This window comes from Cervus elaphus, chromosome 22, assembly GCF_910594005.1.
Source record: "Cervus elaphus chromosome 22, mCerEla1.1, whole genome shotgun sequence".
Taxonomy (NCBI): domain Eukaryota; kingdom Metazoa; phylum Chordata; class Mammalia; order Artiodactyla; family Cervidae; genus Cervus; species Cervus elaphus.
Window position 1 is genome coordinate 4,425,020 of NC_057836.1, and position 17,309 is coordinate 4,442,328.

Genomic DNA, 17,309 nt, shown 5'->3' on the forward strand with positions numbered 1-17,309 from the left:
AGCTAGAGTTGTATCAATTTTATGGTCCTTTCTAAGACCAGCTGTTGGCTTCATTGATTTTTCTGTATGGTTTATCTGTTTCTATGTAGTTGACTTCTGTTCTTAACTTCTTTATTTCCTTGATGCTACTTATTTGGGGTTTAATTTACTTATCTTTTTCTTACTTTTTAAGATAGAAGCTTGCTTTATGTATTTTATGCTTTTCTTCATTTATAATATAAGCATTTAAGCTGTTTATTTTCCTTTAAGCACCGCTTAAAGGAGCACCTCTATCCCACTGCTTCTGGTATGTTTTTTTTTCATTTTCATTCCATTTAAAGTATCTGTTAATATTCTTTGTGGTTTTGTTCTGTGATCTATGGGGTGTTTAGAAGTATTGTTAATTTAACAGAAATTGTTGTGATGGGGGAGGATTTAGATATGTTTCTGTTACTGATTTTTATTGTGATAAGGAATATATTTTGCATTATTTAAATCCTTTTAAGTTGATTGATGCTGTTTGATAGCATGGCATGTATTATATCTTAATATTCTGTGTGCTCTTGAAATGAATGTGCTTTGTTCTATTGGGTAGAGTATTTTCTGAGTAGCTTTTAAGTCAAGTTGATTGGTGTCTTTTGTGTACTTATTAACTCTTTGTCTAATTGGTCTAGTGTTCCCTAAGAGAGGAGTTTTGAAATTTCCAAGTACTTTTGGATCTGTCATTCTCTTCTTCCAGTTTTCTCAGTTTATATTTCATGATTTTTAAAGTTTTGTGATTAGGTGCATTCATATTTGGGATCATTATGTGTTTTTGAGGAATTAATCCCTGCTTCAGAAAGAAGTCGCTCAGTCATTTCTGACTCTGTGTGACCCTGTGGACTGTAGCATACAAGGCTCCTTCATCCATGGGATTCTCCAGGCAAGAATACTGGAGTGGGTTGCCATTTCCTTCCCAGGGGATCTTCCCGACCCAGGGATTGAACCTGGGTCTCCCGCATAGCAGGCAGAGGCTTTACCCTCTGAGCCACCAGGAAAGCGGAAAGAATGAAGAGGCTGAGCCAAAGTGAAATCAGCACTCAGCGTGGATGTATCTGGTGGTAAAAGTAAAGTCCAGTGCTCTAAAGAACAGTATTGCATAGGAACGTGAAGTGTTAGGTCAGTGAATCAAGGTAAATTGGATGTGGTCAAGCAGGAGATGGCAAGAGTGAACACTGACATTTTAGGAATCAGTGAACTAAAATGAACAATAAAAGGTGAATTTAATTCAGATGACCATCTACTACTATGGGCAAGAATCCCTTAGAAGAAATGGAGTAGCCCTCATAGTCAACAAAAGAGCCCAAAATGCAGTACTTGGGGCAATCTCAAAAGCAACAGAATGATCTCAGTCATTTCCAAAGCAAACCATTCAACATCACAGTAATCCAAGTCTATGCCCTGAACAGTAATGCCAAAGAAGCTGAAGTTGACTGCTTCTGTGAAGACCTACAAGACTTTCTAGAACTAACAACAGAAAAAGGTGTCCTTTTCATCTTAGGGGATTGGAATGCAAAAGAAGGAAGTCAGGAGATACCTGGAGTAACAGGTAAGTTTGGCCTTGGAGTACAAAATGAAGCAGGACAAAGGCTGATGGAGTTTTGTCAAGAGAACACACTGGTCACAGCAAACACCCTCTTGCAACAACACGAGATGGCTACACATGGACATCACCAGATAGTCAATGCTGAAATCAGATTGATTATATTTTTTGCAACCGAAGGTGGAGAAGCTCTATACAGTTAGCAAAAACAACCTGGAGTTGACTGCGGCTCAGATTGTGAGCTCCTTATTGCAAAATTCAGGCTCAAATTGAGAAAGTAGGGAAAACCACTAGGCCATTCAGGTATGACCTAAATCAAATCCCTCATGATTGTATAGTGCAGGTGACAAATGGATTCAAGAGATTAGATCTGATGAGTGCCTGAAGAACTATGGATGGAAATTCATAACACTGTAAAATAGGAGGCAGTGACCAATACCATCCAAAAGAAAAAGAAATGCAAGAAGTCAAGGTGGTTGTCTCGGAAGGCTTTACAAATAGCTGAGAAAAGAAGAGGTGAAAGCCTAGGTAAAGATATACACAACTGAGTGCAGAATTCCAGAGAATAGAAAGGAGAGACAAGAAAGCCATCTCAAGTGAACAATGCAACGAAATAGAGGAAAACAACAGAATGGGAAAAATGAGAGATTTCTTCAAGAAAACTGGAAATATCAATGGAACATTTAATGCAAGGATGGGCACAATAAAGGACAGAGATGGTATGGACCTAACAGAAGCAGAAGAGATTAAGAAGAGATGGCAAGAATACACAGAAGAACTATACAAGAAAGGTCTAATGATCCAGATAACCACGATGGTATGGTCACTCACCTAGAGCCAGACATCCTGGAGTGTGAACTCAAGGGGCCTTAGGAAGCATTACTACCAAAAAAGCTAGGGAGGTGATAGAATTCCAGCTGAGCTATTTGAAATCCTTAAAGATGGTACTGTAAAGTGCTGCACTCAGTATGTCAAAAATTTGGAAAACTCAGCAGTGGCCACAGAACTGGAAAAGGGTCAGTTTTCATTCCAATCCCAAGGGAAGGCAGTGCCAAAGAATGTACAAACTACCATACAGTTACACTCATTTCACATGCTAGCAAGGTCATGCTCAAAATCCTTCAAACTAGGCTTCAACAGTGCATGAACCGAGAACTTCCAGATGTACAGGCTGGATTTAGAAAAGACAAAGGAACCAGAGATCAAATTGCCTACCTTAGTTGGATCATAGAGAAAGCAAGGTAATTCCAGGAAAACATGTACTTCTGCTTCACTGACTATACTAAAGCCTTTGATTGTGTGATTTGCAACAAACTGTGGAAAATTCTTAAGAGATGGGACTACCAGATGACCACCTTACCTGTCTCCTAAGAAACCTGTATGCAGGACAAGAAGCAACAATAAGAACTGCACATGGAACAATGGAGTGGTTCCAAATTGGGAAAGGAGTATGTCAAAGCTGTATATTGTCACTCTGCTTATTTAACTTATACGCAGAGTACATCATGCAAAATGCCGGGCTGGATGAATAACAAGTTGGAATCAAGAGTGCCAGAAGTAATATCAATGACAATATCAATATGCAGATCATACCACTCTAATGGAAGAAAATGAAGAGGAACGAAAGAGCCTCTTGATGAAAGTGAAAACAGGAGAGTGAAAAAGCTGGCCTAAAATTCAGCACTCAAAAACTAAGATAATGGCATCTGGTCTCATCACTTCATGGAAAATAGAAAGGGAAAAAGTTGAAACAGTGACAGGTTTTATTTTTGTGGGCTCCAAAAATCACTGTGATTGGTGACTGCAGCCATCAGATTAAAAGATGCATGGTCCTTGGAAGGAAAGCCAGGACAAACCTAGACAGCATATTAAAAAGCAGAGATATCACTTTGCTGACAAAGGTCCATAGATTGAAAGCTATGGTTTTTCCAGTAGTCATGTATGGAGGTGAGAGTTGGACCATAAAGAAGGTGAGCACCAAAGAATTGATGCTTTTGAACTGTGATGCTGGAGAAGACTCCTGAGTGTCTCTCGCACTGCAGGGAGATCAAACCTGAACATTCATTGGAAGGACGGATCCTGAAGCTCCAATACTTTGGCCACCTGATGTGAAGCGCTGACTCATTGGAAAAGACTCTGATGTTGGGAAACATTGAGGGCAGGAAGAGAAGGGGGCGACAGAGGATGAGGTGGTTGGATGGCATCACTGACTCAATGGACAAGAGTTTGAGCAAACTCTGGGAGATACTAAAGTACAGGGAAGCCTGGATGTGCACACCCCATAATGTGGCAGGGAGTTGGACATGACTTAGCAACTGAACGACACATTAAATATTACTCTTTTTTTGTCATTACTGCTGTTGTTGCCTTTGTATTAGTAGTATTTAGCACAGTGTCTGATACAGTTAGTGCTTTAACATGTTTCTTATATGAATGATTCTATAAGGTTAGGTGAGAGAGGGTAGATGGAGAAAGGATGAGCTACAGTTGATATTGGAATTCTTTTTTTTTTAAGATATGACTTTTATTGATTTATAGTTGATACACAGTATTATATAGTTACAGGTGTACAGTGTAATGATTCATAGTTTTCAAAGAATATACTCCATTTATTATTATAAAATACTGATTATATTCCCTGTGTTATTCAGTATATCATTGTAGCTTATTGTATACCCACTAATTTGTACCTCTCTATCCCCTCCCCCTATGTTGCTCCTTTCTCCATCCCTCTCCTCATTGATAACCACAGTTTATTCTCTGTGTCTGCTTCTTTTTTTTTTTTATAGTCACTAGTTTGTTGTATTTTTTTGGATTCCACATATTAGTTATAGCATATAGTATTCGTCTTTGTCTGACTGACTTCACTTAGCATAATACTCTTCAAGTCCATCCACGTTGCAAATGGCAAAATTTTATTCTATTTTATATTTGAATAGTATTCCACTGTGTGTATATAATACATGTGTGTGTGTATATATATATACACCACATCTTTATCCATTCATTTGTTGATGAACACTTATTTGCGTCCATATCTTGGCAATTGTAAATAATGCTGCTATGAACAGTGGGGTGCATGTATCTTTTTGATTTAGAGGGTTTTTTTTTTATATGTACCCAGAAGTGTAAGTACTGGGTCACAATGGAAGTTCTATTTTTAGTCTTCTTTTTTTATTTTTAGAAATCTCCATATTGTTTATAGTGGCTGTACCAATTTACATCCCTACCAACAGTGTACCAGGGTTCCCTTTTCTCTACATCCTTGCCAGCATTTGTTATTTGTGTTCTTTTTAACAATAGCCATTCTGACAGGTGTGAGGTGAATTTGATTTGTATTTCCCTGTTGATTAACAGTGTTGAGTATCTTTTTGTTTATCTGTTGGCCACCTGCATTTCCTCTTTGGAAATATATCTATTCAGATCTTCTGCCCATTTTTTCATTGGTTACTTGTTTGGTTTTGAGTTGTTTGAGCTGATTGTATATTTTGGATATTAACACCTTAGCAGTTACATCATTTGCAAATATTTTCTCACATTTAATAGGTTGCCTTTTCCTTTTGTCAATGGTCTCCTTTGCTGTACAAAAACTTACAGGTTTAATTAGGTACCATTTGTTTATTTTTGCTTTTATTTCCTTTGCTTTAGGAGACAGATTCAAAAAAATAGGTCAAAGAGTTTGACATACAAAGAATTTGGCTACAATTTATGTCAAAGAATGTTGTGCCTATGTTTTCCTCTAGGAGTTTTCTGGTTTCTGATCTTACATTTAGGCCTTTAATCCATTTTTAGTTTATTTTTGTATATGGTGTTAGAGGATGTTCTAATTTCTTTATTTTACATATAAAAGAAGTCCAATTTTCCGAGCACCACTTACTGAAGAAACTATCTTTTTGATACTGGACTTCTTTATGGGGAGTGTATGAAGTTCACATAGTGGGAAAGTACGTCAGCAAAGAACATGTTCTTGAACTCCCAAGTTTGAAGTTTGTGAACGAACTACTATTTGAAAAGACAAATTGACTAAATAGAATAAACATATGAATTGTAACTTAAAGAAAAAGATAAGGAAACTATAGATTGTAAAAGAGTTAAGAAACACACTCATATGCAGTATATGAATCCTGATTCAAACAAACCAGTTTTTTTAAATTAATGAGAATCAGGAAATTTGGCAAAGATAGCACTTTGATATTAAGGATGTTATCATTTCTACCTATAGAAGTTTATGGTTATGTATTAAAAGTCACCTCACTTTCAGAGAAACATTAAAATATTTATTGATGAAATTACGTGATGTCTGAAATTTGCTTTTAAATAATCCAGTGATGGGAAGGAGTAATAAGTGGGATTATAGGTAAAACAAGATTGACCATGAATTACTTATTAGAGTTGGGTAATAGCTGTATGGGAATCCATTGTAGTGTTCTTTTTTTTATGTTTATATTTGTTTGAAGTTTTCCATAATAAAAACCAAAAAAATTTTTTAAAATTAAAGGACTCTGTTTACCACTTGTAATGCTTGACTTTATTATACTAGATTAGAATTTGAGAAACAAAAAACTCGGCTTAATATTCAACTTGAATATAGTCGCAATCAGCTGAAGAAGAAACTGAATAAGATAAACACATTAAAAGAAACTATCCAGAAAGGTAGAGAAGACATTGATAACCTAAAGAAGGTAATTAATGATATGTGACCAAAGTGTCATTGAAATGATGACTTTCTTTGATGAATAAGCATTTGTTGAGTTCCTGAAAAACTCTAATAGTGATAAAAGGTGGGGGAGGGGTACAGATTTGAGAAATACTTGATGTGAAGTCCGCACAGCTTCATGAATTACTAGATGTTGAGAGGATGGTCCTGAATTCTCACTTGGGTGATTGGTGGAAAGGAGGAGAGATTAAGGAGAGAAAATTCTGGACCTGTGGAGCGTGACTTCCCTGTGTGACATCTAAACAGCAATTTCTGACAGGTAGTTAGCAAGTACGTGGATAACAGGAGACGTCTAGGCTGGTTTATGGGAATGGATTGAATCCATTGTGTAAATTCAGAGAGTAGGCGCAAAGAGCAGTGGAACAAGGATGGAGTTCCGGAAGGAGTGGTTGCCTCGGTTTTGAGGAGAGCCACGATCCCCAGGGTGTGAGGAGAAAGGAAGTGAGCAAAGTTAAAGTGACAAGGCTAAAGTTAAAGCCAAGAAGGTAAAGTCTGGTAGGAAGAACGTTTTCACTGGACAGTGGAAACAGAAGTAAGATGGCAGCAAGCTGGGAAATGAATCCAAAGTGAAAGAGAAAGGTAGGTAGTGATTACCTGGGAGTGTAAACAGGAGTGGGTCACATTCTACAGTGGAGGCTCTGGCAGCATGCAGGACAGGGTTTATCTTAGAATGACTGGTATGGTTGTATTAATAATAAGATGACCTGTTGGCCTTACTAATGTAAAAGATGGCAAACCTATAATGTAAATCATCTCCATACAGGTTGAAGAAAATTGTCTGAAAATCGTGGATGAACTCATGGAAAAACAGCAGCACCTTAAGGATGAATTTGTCACTCAGAATACCAACGTTGAGAAAGCCCAAGCTCAAATTGAAGAGGAACGAAAGAAGTTTTTGGCCATTGATAGGTGATTAAGAAGTTTATCAGTGTTTAAAAAATGTTTACCATCGATTTGAAATTTATTATAGAAGTTTTATTATTTGAATATGTACCTTTTGTGGCTTTTGGTCTCCTATTGTATCTGTCAAGCATTGCAACTTAGGGGAAAAACCAAGAGAGGTGGTTAGTTGTTTAGAGTGAATAGTACTTTTAAATGAGTAAAAACAGATCTATACAAAGAGTTCAGTTCAGTTCAGTCGCTCAGTCGAGTCTGACTCTTTGCGACCCCATGGACTGCAGCACGCCAGGCCTCCCTGTCCATCACCAACTCCTGGAGTTTACTCAAGCTCATGTCCATTGAGCCGGTGATGCCATCCAACCATCTCATCTTCTGTCATCCCCTTCTCCTCCGGCCTTCAATCTTTCCCAGCATCAGGGTGTTTTCAAATGAGTCAATTCTTCGCGTTATGTGGCCAAAGTGTTGGAGATTCAGCTTCCTTACCGTAAATCTCCATGACACCGGTCCCTTCCTCTTGGGAAGGCCCTGCGGGTCTGTGTGACAAAGCATAGCGAGGGAGGTGTAGACTCCGGAGCCACACTGCATGGTTCCAGGCCCCAGCTCTGCTGTTTATATGTGGTGCCTTCATTTCCTTAGCAGTCAAGTGGCGATGGTAATAGTGCCTATGTCATAGAATAGTCGTAAGGGTTAAATGGTACTTAGAACAGTACCTGGCATATGATGAGCATGTATTTGCTGTGATGGTGATCAGTAGCACTTTGAGTCCACTGGCCTGTTGAACCAATGACAGCTGCTCTCCTGTGTGATTGACACAACCATAAGTGAACAGATGCAGAGAGCTCTGTTTTTGCTCAAACTCTTGAATATTTCACAATGTTCAAAGTCTTAGTGTTTCAAGATACTGCAAGAAAATTCTTTGTCTTTAGATTTTTGAGTGGAATTAAGTTTGTTTACGCATGATTTTTTTTGGCTCATATTTAATTTAAATAGAACCACATCTCTATCATCAGGTTCTTGAAAAACATATAATTCTTATTTTCTTTTATTTTTAGTCTTCTAGGTCCTCTTTAAGGTCCCCCCTTTTGTTTTCAGCTGGTAAAACTCCTAAGCCCTCGTTAAGATAGAAGGCCTTACATTAGTGGTGGTGATGGTAGTAAAAACGTTTAGACTATTAGGTGTGTTAATGACTTAATTGGTAAGACATTTATCTTGCTAACAGACTCTCTCTTGGTTTGAGGTTCTAAAATGTAGAACTTATATTGAGAGAGATACAGCTTGAAAAACTGTATAGATTTAAAAATAAGGTAACTTGGAGAGCACTGTATTCTTGCTAGCCTGATTAAAGTAATAATGTTTATTATTGGAAATGTTCCCTTGGATTAAATAATTGTATTCGTGGCCTTTGTCAGGAGTGTTAAAGTTTAAATTAAAAGCATTCATGGGCTAACTCTGCACCTTAACAGCACTTGAAAGAAAAAATATTTTTTTCATGTAAGTTTATAAACATGCTTTTCTTCCTTGATGGAACTTTATGTAATTAGTAAAATATGATCACTTTTTCATATCTATGTATTTACAGGGAAGTGGGAAAATGGCAAAAAGAAGTTGTGATCCTTCAGAGTTCTCTGGAACAGAATCGATTAGAGAAGCATAACATGTTGCTTGACTGCAAAGTTCAAGACATTGAAATAGTTCTTTTGTTGGGGTCACTGGATGACATCATTGAAGTGGAGGTACGCTAGCAAGTGATTTTAAAATATGTACAGTTGTGTGGAATTTTATGTAAGCCTTTGTCTGCTTAGTGAAGTTGCAGCCATGCAGATTCTTAATCTTATTCTGACGCTTTATTAGGAGCAGAAAAAACATCTCGTCTGGGAGGGGAAAAGAGCAAAATGATCCTCATTCCAGAAGACTGGGCACTTTGTATAGCTCTCTTATTTCTCTTACTAATCCATATCCTTTTAGCTCCATAGGGCCAGTTTCTTACCTGTATACAGACACCCAAGAGGAATCAGAGAACTAGACCATTGGCATTCAGGGGCATTCTGGGGAGGGGGGTAGCCACAGTCCGTTGCAGGCAGGGACACATGCTTGATAGCATGAGCAGTGCTGTGCTCTGGGAACACTGTTGGTGGTGCATGCAAGGATCTTGTTCTGCACCTTCACCAACAACCTGGGGTCCTTTTCAGTAGAAACATGCCTCACTGAGTCTGTCCAGGTGATGAGAGTATGGGGAAGGTGATAATAGATACCAGGGAATCAGAAGAGGAGACTGAAGTCTCCTCATGGTGGACGTTTTTCTGTTAGCCTCCTTTGCTTTCTCATCACATTCATACTACACAGTACTCTAGGTCGGCGGGACGCTTATATACCCTTTGTTCTGCTGCTCATGTTAGTAAAGATATGATGACATAGTTCAAGAAGAGTATCTTACTGTTAGCTAATGCAGAGGATGGTGAACATAGTTCTTTTACCTCTCAAATTATCTTTTAAATCTTTAGTGATTTCTTCCCTGTAGTCCCCCTTCCACCTCCTTCCTCCCCTTTCTGCTTTGCCACCGGTCAGAAATCCATGCATTTCCCTCCAGTTTCTACTCCAGAAGAGGCATTCAATCCTTTGGTTTCTTCAGTATGAAGCAACTGTGAAACAGTTTTTCTCTTGCTGATTTTGACTACTTCTCATAGAATAATTCTGGTATTATATTATACTCAAAAGTCTTTTGAGTATACAGTCTCACTGCCAGGGCCCCCAGTTCGATCTCTGGTCAGAGAACCAATATCCTGTAAGCTGCACGACTCAGCCTAAAAAAAGAGTCTTTTTTCTCTGTTTTAGCAGAGATTACATCCCAGATGGAAGGAAAGGAGAAGCCACTTTACTGGCCACAAATGTCATGAGCCCCACTCAGATGGCTTTAAAGGGGGAATGGGAGGTAACGGGATAGGACTGAAGTGGAGGCTGCCTTCTCTGTGACGTGGTCCAGGAATTTGAATACTGTGGAGAACTTAGTATGTATTGGCTTTATTTGTTCAGATCAGCTTTCCTCACATGGCTGCAACTGTAACCACTAGCTTTGACCAGAGGGGGAAGACACCCCTCTCCTGCCCTCAGTTAGAAAAATCCTGAGGAAGAACTCTGACTGGTTCATTCTGGGTCATGTGTCCATTCTTAAGGGTGCAGAAAGAGGGAAGGGAGGGTCTGTAATAGAAGTGGATGGCAGCAGAAAAGCAGTACTCACAATAATATAGAGAGAAATGGAAAGTCTATTTAAAAGGCTGTAATTTTAGAAGAGGTTTGTCATAGAATAGTGTAGAAGCAGCAGCAGCTTTAATGACTGACATCTAAGTAAATGCTGCTGGTCAAGTATTCCTGCTGATGCTTTGGTCCTACTGTTTTTTCAGTTAGTGAACTTTCAGAAGTATTCTCCAACATATGTGCCCACCATGAATGTGAAATTATGTACTTGTTTATTAGGGTGAATGACTTTCATATTCATAGTGGGTTATTTCAAAGCACGTATTAATACCTTAAGCTGGATTAATACTGAATCATTATCTAAAAAGTGATAGTTCTGCTCTACTTTGTGCTGGTCAAACCACCTTGGAATGTTGCATTTACTTTCTAAAGCATGATGTTTTCTGAGAGTAAAGTGTCCACGATAGTGAAAAGGCCCAAACTGTGTCATGCTGAGAAGAGAAGTCTTGGGGAATATGGTTATTCCCGTCCAGTAGAAGAAGGTATGTCACAGAAGACAGAACATACTTGTTCTTTCTAATCCTCAGGTGGACACTGGGGTTAGGGATGGAGGACACAGAGTCAGATTTCTTTTACTAGGGAATACTTCCTCCTAGAAAGAGGGAAGGCCTCTAGTGGTGAGTACCCTGATTGAAATTTTACAAGCACATCTAGTTGTTGTTTAGTTGCTAAGTCGTGTCCAACTCTTTTGTGACCTCATGGACAGCAGCCATGTAATGAGGGTTCTGTACAAGGTCATCTAAATCCCAAAACTGAAAAGGCATCGGGTATAAATTGTCTCTTTCCAGAAGGCTGGACAAGGATCACCACATAGAATTAATTGTCTTATGCAGCTGTAGGAATCGTCTTACAACTATTGTAAGGTAGAACTGAGATTTCCCTTCCGTGGGACGTGTGCAGACATGGGATGAGTTACCTACATCTGCCAGAGTTCTCATAGGAGATTCTTATGTTGTGGGGAAGACTGTACCAGATCACTGGTTCCCAAACCCTGCTGTGCACTGAAGCCCCTGGGGACCTTGTTTCCCAGGTGAGGCCCGCTCTCCCCGTCCCAGTGATCACACTTCCAATAGCAAGGCATTAGGTGACTCGTATAGAAGCTTAATACAAAGTGCAATTTTTTTTTTCAAAGTGCAATGTTAAATTGGACTTACTTCCAAAAGTAGTTTTATTGGTTTGTTTCAGGTGAGAACATCTGTAAAAGAGTGAGAAAGGGGTTTTCTCTTAAGTTGTAGGTCTTGCTTTTGGTGTCAGCATTACACCAAAGGCCAGTCTGCAGCTGAATAAGTGCTTCTTTATTTGTTCCTTCTTTCCTCCTCTTTCTTCATTCAGAGAGTGACATATATTGAAACTGAAATACATGTTTTCAGCATTGCAGTAGGCACTGAGACTACAGCAATGAATATAACTGCCAAAATCCTTTCCTTCACATTCTACTAGGGGAGAGATAGACACAAATGGTAGACAAATAAAATATTTATGTGTTTGGTAGTGGTATAGGCTAAAGAAAATATAAAGCAGGGAGGGAAGTAAAGAGAATTTGATGCAGAGGCCCTGGATGTCCTGAGAGAAGGTAGCTGGCTAGTAGACGAGGTAAGAGATGAAGAGATGCAGCTGTGTAGAGGAAGGGTGTCCAGGCAGAGGGCCTTTTGCCAGCCCTAAATGGATGTGTACACGGTCTGTTCCGGGAGCCCAGGTTGGCTGGAGCAGGGAGACTAACACAGAGTGAAGTTAAAGGGGAAGCCGAGGTCAGATCACTGTGGCCTTGCTGGCCTACATAAGGCTTTTATCTTCTAATCTGAGTGAGGTGGCCATCAACTGGAGGACCTGGGACAGACATAAGAGTAGAGAACACCATTTTCAGATAACAAGGAAGGGGCTTCGTGTGTTTTTCAGTTGGGAACTGAAGCAGAAAGTACCCAGGCAACGACTGATATATATGAAAAAGAAGCAGCCATTGAGGTGGACTACAGCTCTCTAAGAGAGGATTTGAAGGTAACTGGAAGATTTCTGTTGTTTATGAGTAACTCATGGTAGTATTGAGTATTTAAATCCTACAGAATAATTTTTAGATGACAGAGCATAGTTTAGGGGAGAAAGTAGATTTCCTAATAGTTTTTAAAGAAATAGTATAAACAGGTTACATATAAAATGCTTAAAACATTTAAAGTGTTTATATCAGCATTTCTCACTCTGTAGTATACCAATACCATGAAAGATCTTGTCAAAGAAGAAGTTTCTGCCAGTATTTTGAAAGGCTGTTCCATTCTTGAAGATTCACAATGAATAAAAAAAGTCATTGAGAAGTCCTGAAACGCACAAAAGTAGCCAACACACTCCAGCATCCTGAATCACCCTGTCGGCGTCTCAGTGCAGTACCTCAGGAAGTGACAAGTTCTTCATAGCGGCAGAGCACAGTCCGGAAATCCAGTTTCATGGTCTCTTTAATTTAAAATCTCTGACTCTGTTTCTGTTACCCGTGTAACCATATGTTGCTTTGTGTTTTGATTTTGTCCTGAAGCTGCTTCTTTTATGAGGGCAAAATGACTCTGGCCTTTCTTGCCTTCCAGCCAGTACAACCACAGCCCTCAGAGAAGAGAGAGTGCCTTTTGTAGTGGTGCTGTTCTTAAGATTGAAGAAAGGCTTTTCCACAGAGGTCCAGCAGTTGTCCTCTCATCACAGTGTCCTGAATTGGGTCACATGTTCACTCCTGACCAGTCACTGTTGGAGTGGGATGGGCTCAGCTTATGCCGAGCAGGGTTCATGGGCCCTGTGAGGGAGACATGGCCAAACATGGGCTCTGTTAGAAAGGAAGAAATGGAGAATGGGTGTCAAGTAGCAATAACCACCACGTCTTTTTATTTCATGTTTTTAATATTAATATATTTTGTTAGCTTTATTGAGCTCTTTCATTGTTAATTGTGGTGCTTTGGGAAATCAGAAAATAACCTCTTATCTATTTTATAGGTTATTCAGTGCTTTCATATTTAATAAGTCCTACCCTACAACATTAATATAAATATTTTCTTCCTGTTAATGATTTTTTCTTTTCCTGTTTATCTTAAATTTATCTTTGTATATGGTATGAGGTAAGAATCTGTTTCTTAAAAGGTACATAAATTAACCAGTTTACTCAGCATCTTCTAAAAAATTCTTTCCTCCAACGAATTAAAACACAGCTTTATCAGATGTTAAATAATGCCTCTACGGGGTCAAGAAAGTTTTCCGGGAAGGTAATGGCTGCCACACTTTTTCCCTTTTCTCCTCACTCAAGTTAGTTCTGTTCATGGTTTAGGTTCTAGTTTAAGGGTTACCTCCAACTGAGATATTTAAAATCCTAAAAGATGATGCTGTCAAAGTGCTGCACTCAATATATCAGCAAATTTGGAAAGCTCAGCAGTGGTCACAGGATTGGAAAAGGTCAGTTTTCATTCTAATCCCAAGGGAAGGCAGTGCCAAAGAATGTACAAACTACCATACAGTTATGCTCATTTCACCTGCTAGCAAAGTAATACTCAAAATCCTTCAAGCTAGGCTTCAGAAGCACGTGAAGATACTAAGAAGAAGTGGCAAGAATACACAGAAGAACTGTACAAAAAAGATCTTCACAACCCAGATAATCACAATGGTATGATCACTCACCTAGAGCCAGACATCCTGGAATGTGAAGTCAAGTGGGCCTTAGGAAACATCACTACAAACAAAGCTAGTGGAGGTGATTCCAGTTGAGCTGTTTCAAATCCTAAAAGATGATGCTGTAAAAGTGCTGCATTCAATATGCCAGCAAATTTGGAAAACTCAGCAGTGCCCATAGGACTGGAAAAGGTCAGTTTTCATTCCAATCCCAAAGAAAGGCAGTGCCAAAGAATGCTCCAACTACCACACAATTGCACTCATCTCACACGCTAGCAAAGTAATGCTCAAAATTCTCCAAGCCAGGCTTCAATAGTACGTGAATTGTGAACTTCCAGATGTTTAAATTGAATTTTAAAAAGGCAGAGGAACGAGAGATCAAATTGCTAACATCCGCTGGATCATTGAAAAAGCAAGAGAGTTCCAGAAAAACATCTATTTCTGCTTTATTGACTATGCCAAAGCCTTTGACTGTGTGGATCACAATAAACTGTGGAAAATTCTGAAAGAGAAGGGACTACCAGACCACCTGACCTGCCTCTTGAGAAACCTGTATTTGGGTCAGGAAGCAACAGTTAGAACTGGACATGGAACAACAGACTGGTTCTAAATAGGAAAAGGAGAATGTCAAGGCTGTATATTGTCACCCTGCTTATTTAACTTATATGCAGACTACATCATCCGAAATGCTGGGCTGGATGAAGCACAAGCTGGAATCAAGATTGCCGGGAGAAATATCAATAATCTCAGATATGCAGATGACACCACCCTTATGGCAGAAAGGGAAGAAGAACTAAAGAGCCTCTTGATGAAAGGGAAAGAGAAGAGTGAAAAAGTTGGCTTAAAGCTCAACATTCAGAAAACTAAGATCATGGCATCTGGTCCCATCACTTCATGGCAAATGGATGGGGAAACAGTGGAAACAGTGGCTGACTTTATTTTTCTGAGCTCCAAAATCACTGCAGATGGTGACTGCAGCCATGAAATTAAAAGACACTCCTTGGAAGGAAAGTTATGACCAACCTAGACAGCATATTAAAAAGCAGAGACCTTTGCCAACAAAGGTCCATCTAGTCAAGGCTATGGTTTTTCCAGTGGTCATGTATGGATGTGAGAGTTGGACTATAAAGAAAGCTGAGCGCCAAAGAATTGATGCCTTTGAACTGGTGGTGTTGGATAAGACTCTTGAGAGTCCCTTGGACTGCAAGGAGATCCAACCATTCCATCCTAAAGGAAATAAGTCCTGAATATTCATTGGAAGGACTGATGCTGAAGCTGAAACTCCAGTACTTTGGCCACCTGATGTGAAGAACTGACTCATTGGAAAAGACCCTGATGCACGGAAAGATTGAAGCGGGGAGGAGAAGGGGAAGACAGGATGAGATGGTTGGATGGCATCACCAACTCAGTGGACATGAGTGTGAGTAAACTCCAGGAGTTGGCAATGGACAGGGAGGCCTGGCGTGCTGCCGTCCGTGGGGTTACAAAGAGTTGGACATGACTGAGCGACTGAACTGATTGACTGATTGGATCATAGGAAAGGCAAGGGAATTCCAGAAAAACACCACTTCTGCTTCATTGACTATGATACAGCCTTTGACTGTGTGGATCACAACAAACTGTGAAACAATCTTAAAGAGATGGGGAATACTAGACCACCTTACCTGTTTCCTGAGAAACCTGTATGTGGGACAAGAAGCAGCAGGTAGAACCAGCCGTGGAACAATGGACTGGTTCAAAATTGGGAAAGGAGTATGTCAAGGCTGTATATGGCCTCTCTGCTTATTTAACTTCTAAGAGTACATCATGTGAAATGCCCGGCTGGATGAATCACAAGCTGGAATCAAGATTGCTAGGAGAAATATCAACTTCACATATGCAGATGATACCACTCTTATGGCAGAATGTGAAGACAAACTCAAGAGCCTCTTGATGAAGGGAAAGAGGAGAGTGAAAAAGCAGGCATAAAACTCAGCTTTCATAAAACTAAGATCATGGCATCTGGACTCATCACTTCATGGCAAATAGAAGGGGAAAAAGTGGAAACAGTAACAGATTTTCTTTTCTTGGGCTCCAAAATCACTGTGAATGGTGACTGCAGCCATGAAATTAAAAGACACTTGCTCCTTGAAAAAAAAAGCTATAAAAAACCTAGACAGAATATTAAAAAGCAGAGACAACACTTTGCCAACAAAGGTTTGTATAGTCAAAGCTATGGTTTTTCCCATAGTGATGTATGAATGTGCAACTTGGACCATAAAGAAGGCTGAACACTGAAGAATTGATGCTTTCAAATTGTGGTGCTGAAGAACACAGAGAGTCCTTTGGACTGCGAGGAGATCAAACCAATCTAAAGGAAACCAACCCTGAATATTCACTGGAAGAACTGATACTGAAACTCCAATACTTTGGCCACCTGATGCCAAGAGTTGACTCATTGGAAAAGACCCTGATGCTGGGAAAGATTAAGGGCAGGAGGAGAAGGGGGCTGCAGAGGAGGAGATGATTGGATGGCATCGTGGACTCAATGGACGTGAGTTTGAGCAAACTCTAGGAAATAGTGAAAGACAGGGAAGCCTGGCCTGCTGCAGTCCATGGGGTTGCAAAGAGTTGGACATGACTTAGTGACTGAACAAGAACCAGATGGGCTGGATCCCTTCTGCTGCCCCATAGTGCTCACGCTTACCTGGTGGAGAGCTTCACACTGTTGTCAACGCCAGTTTGCATGTCTGACTTCCCTGTTAGCTCTTTAAGGGCAAAGACAGAGTAGTTTTCATCATTGAATCCTCATACATAGTAGATGATCAATATTTTTTAATGAACGAGTATATGTCCATTGACGAATGGATACAGAAATTGTGGTACACATATACAGTGCTATTAAAAAGAACACATTTGAGTCAGTCCTAATGAGTTGGATGAAGCTAGAGCCTTTTATACAGAGTGAAATAAGTAGAAGAAAAAGACAAATATTGTATATTAATGCTTACATATGTAATCTACAAACATGGTACTGATGAATCTATTTGCAGGGCAGCAATGGAGACGCAGACATAGAGAAAAGACTTGTGGACACAGTGGGGGAAGGAGAAGGTGGGGTGACTTGAGAGAATAGCATGGAAGCATACACATTACCATATGTAAAGTAGATAGCCAGTGGGAATTTGCTTTGTGACTCTGTGCTCCGTGACAACCTAGAGGGGTGGGATGGGGAGAGAGATGGGAGGGAGGGTTCAAGAGAGAGGA

General features: G+C 39.7%; 1 protein-coding gene across 2 annotated transcripts in view; it reads left to right on the forward strand.

Annotated features, from left to right (window-relative positions):
• SMC1B (structural maintenance of chromosomes 1B) overlaps positions 1-17,309 on the forward strand; it is a 73,071-nt gene that overhangs the window by 45,457 nt on the left and 10,305 nt on the right. Inside the window, exons 16-19 of one of the 2 annotated variants that reach the window (XM_043881634.1) lie at positions 6,102-6,243; positions 7,042-7,187; positions 8,758-8,911; positions 12,327-12,425. In XM_043881634.1, coding sequence (XP_043737569.1) covers positions 6,102-6,243; positions 7,042-7,187; positions 8,758-8,911; positions 12,327-12,425 — 541 coding nt within the window. The remainder of the gene's footprint in view (positions 1-6,101; positions 6,244-7,041; positions 7,188-8,757; positions 8,912-12,326; positions 12,426-17,309) is intronic. The other variant, XM_043881633.1, reaches the window with a different exon arrangement.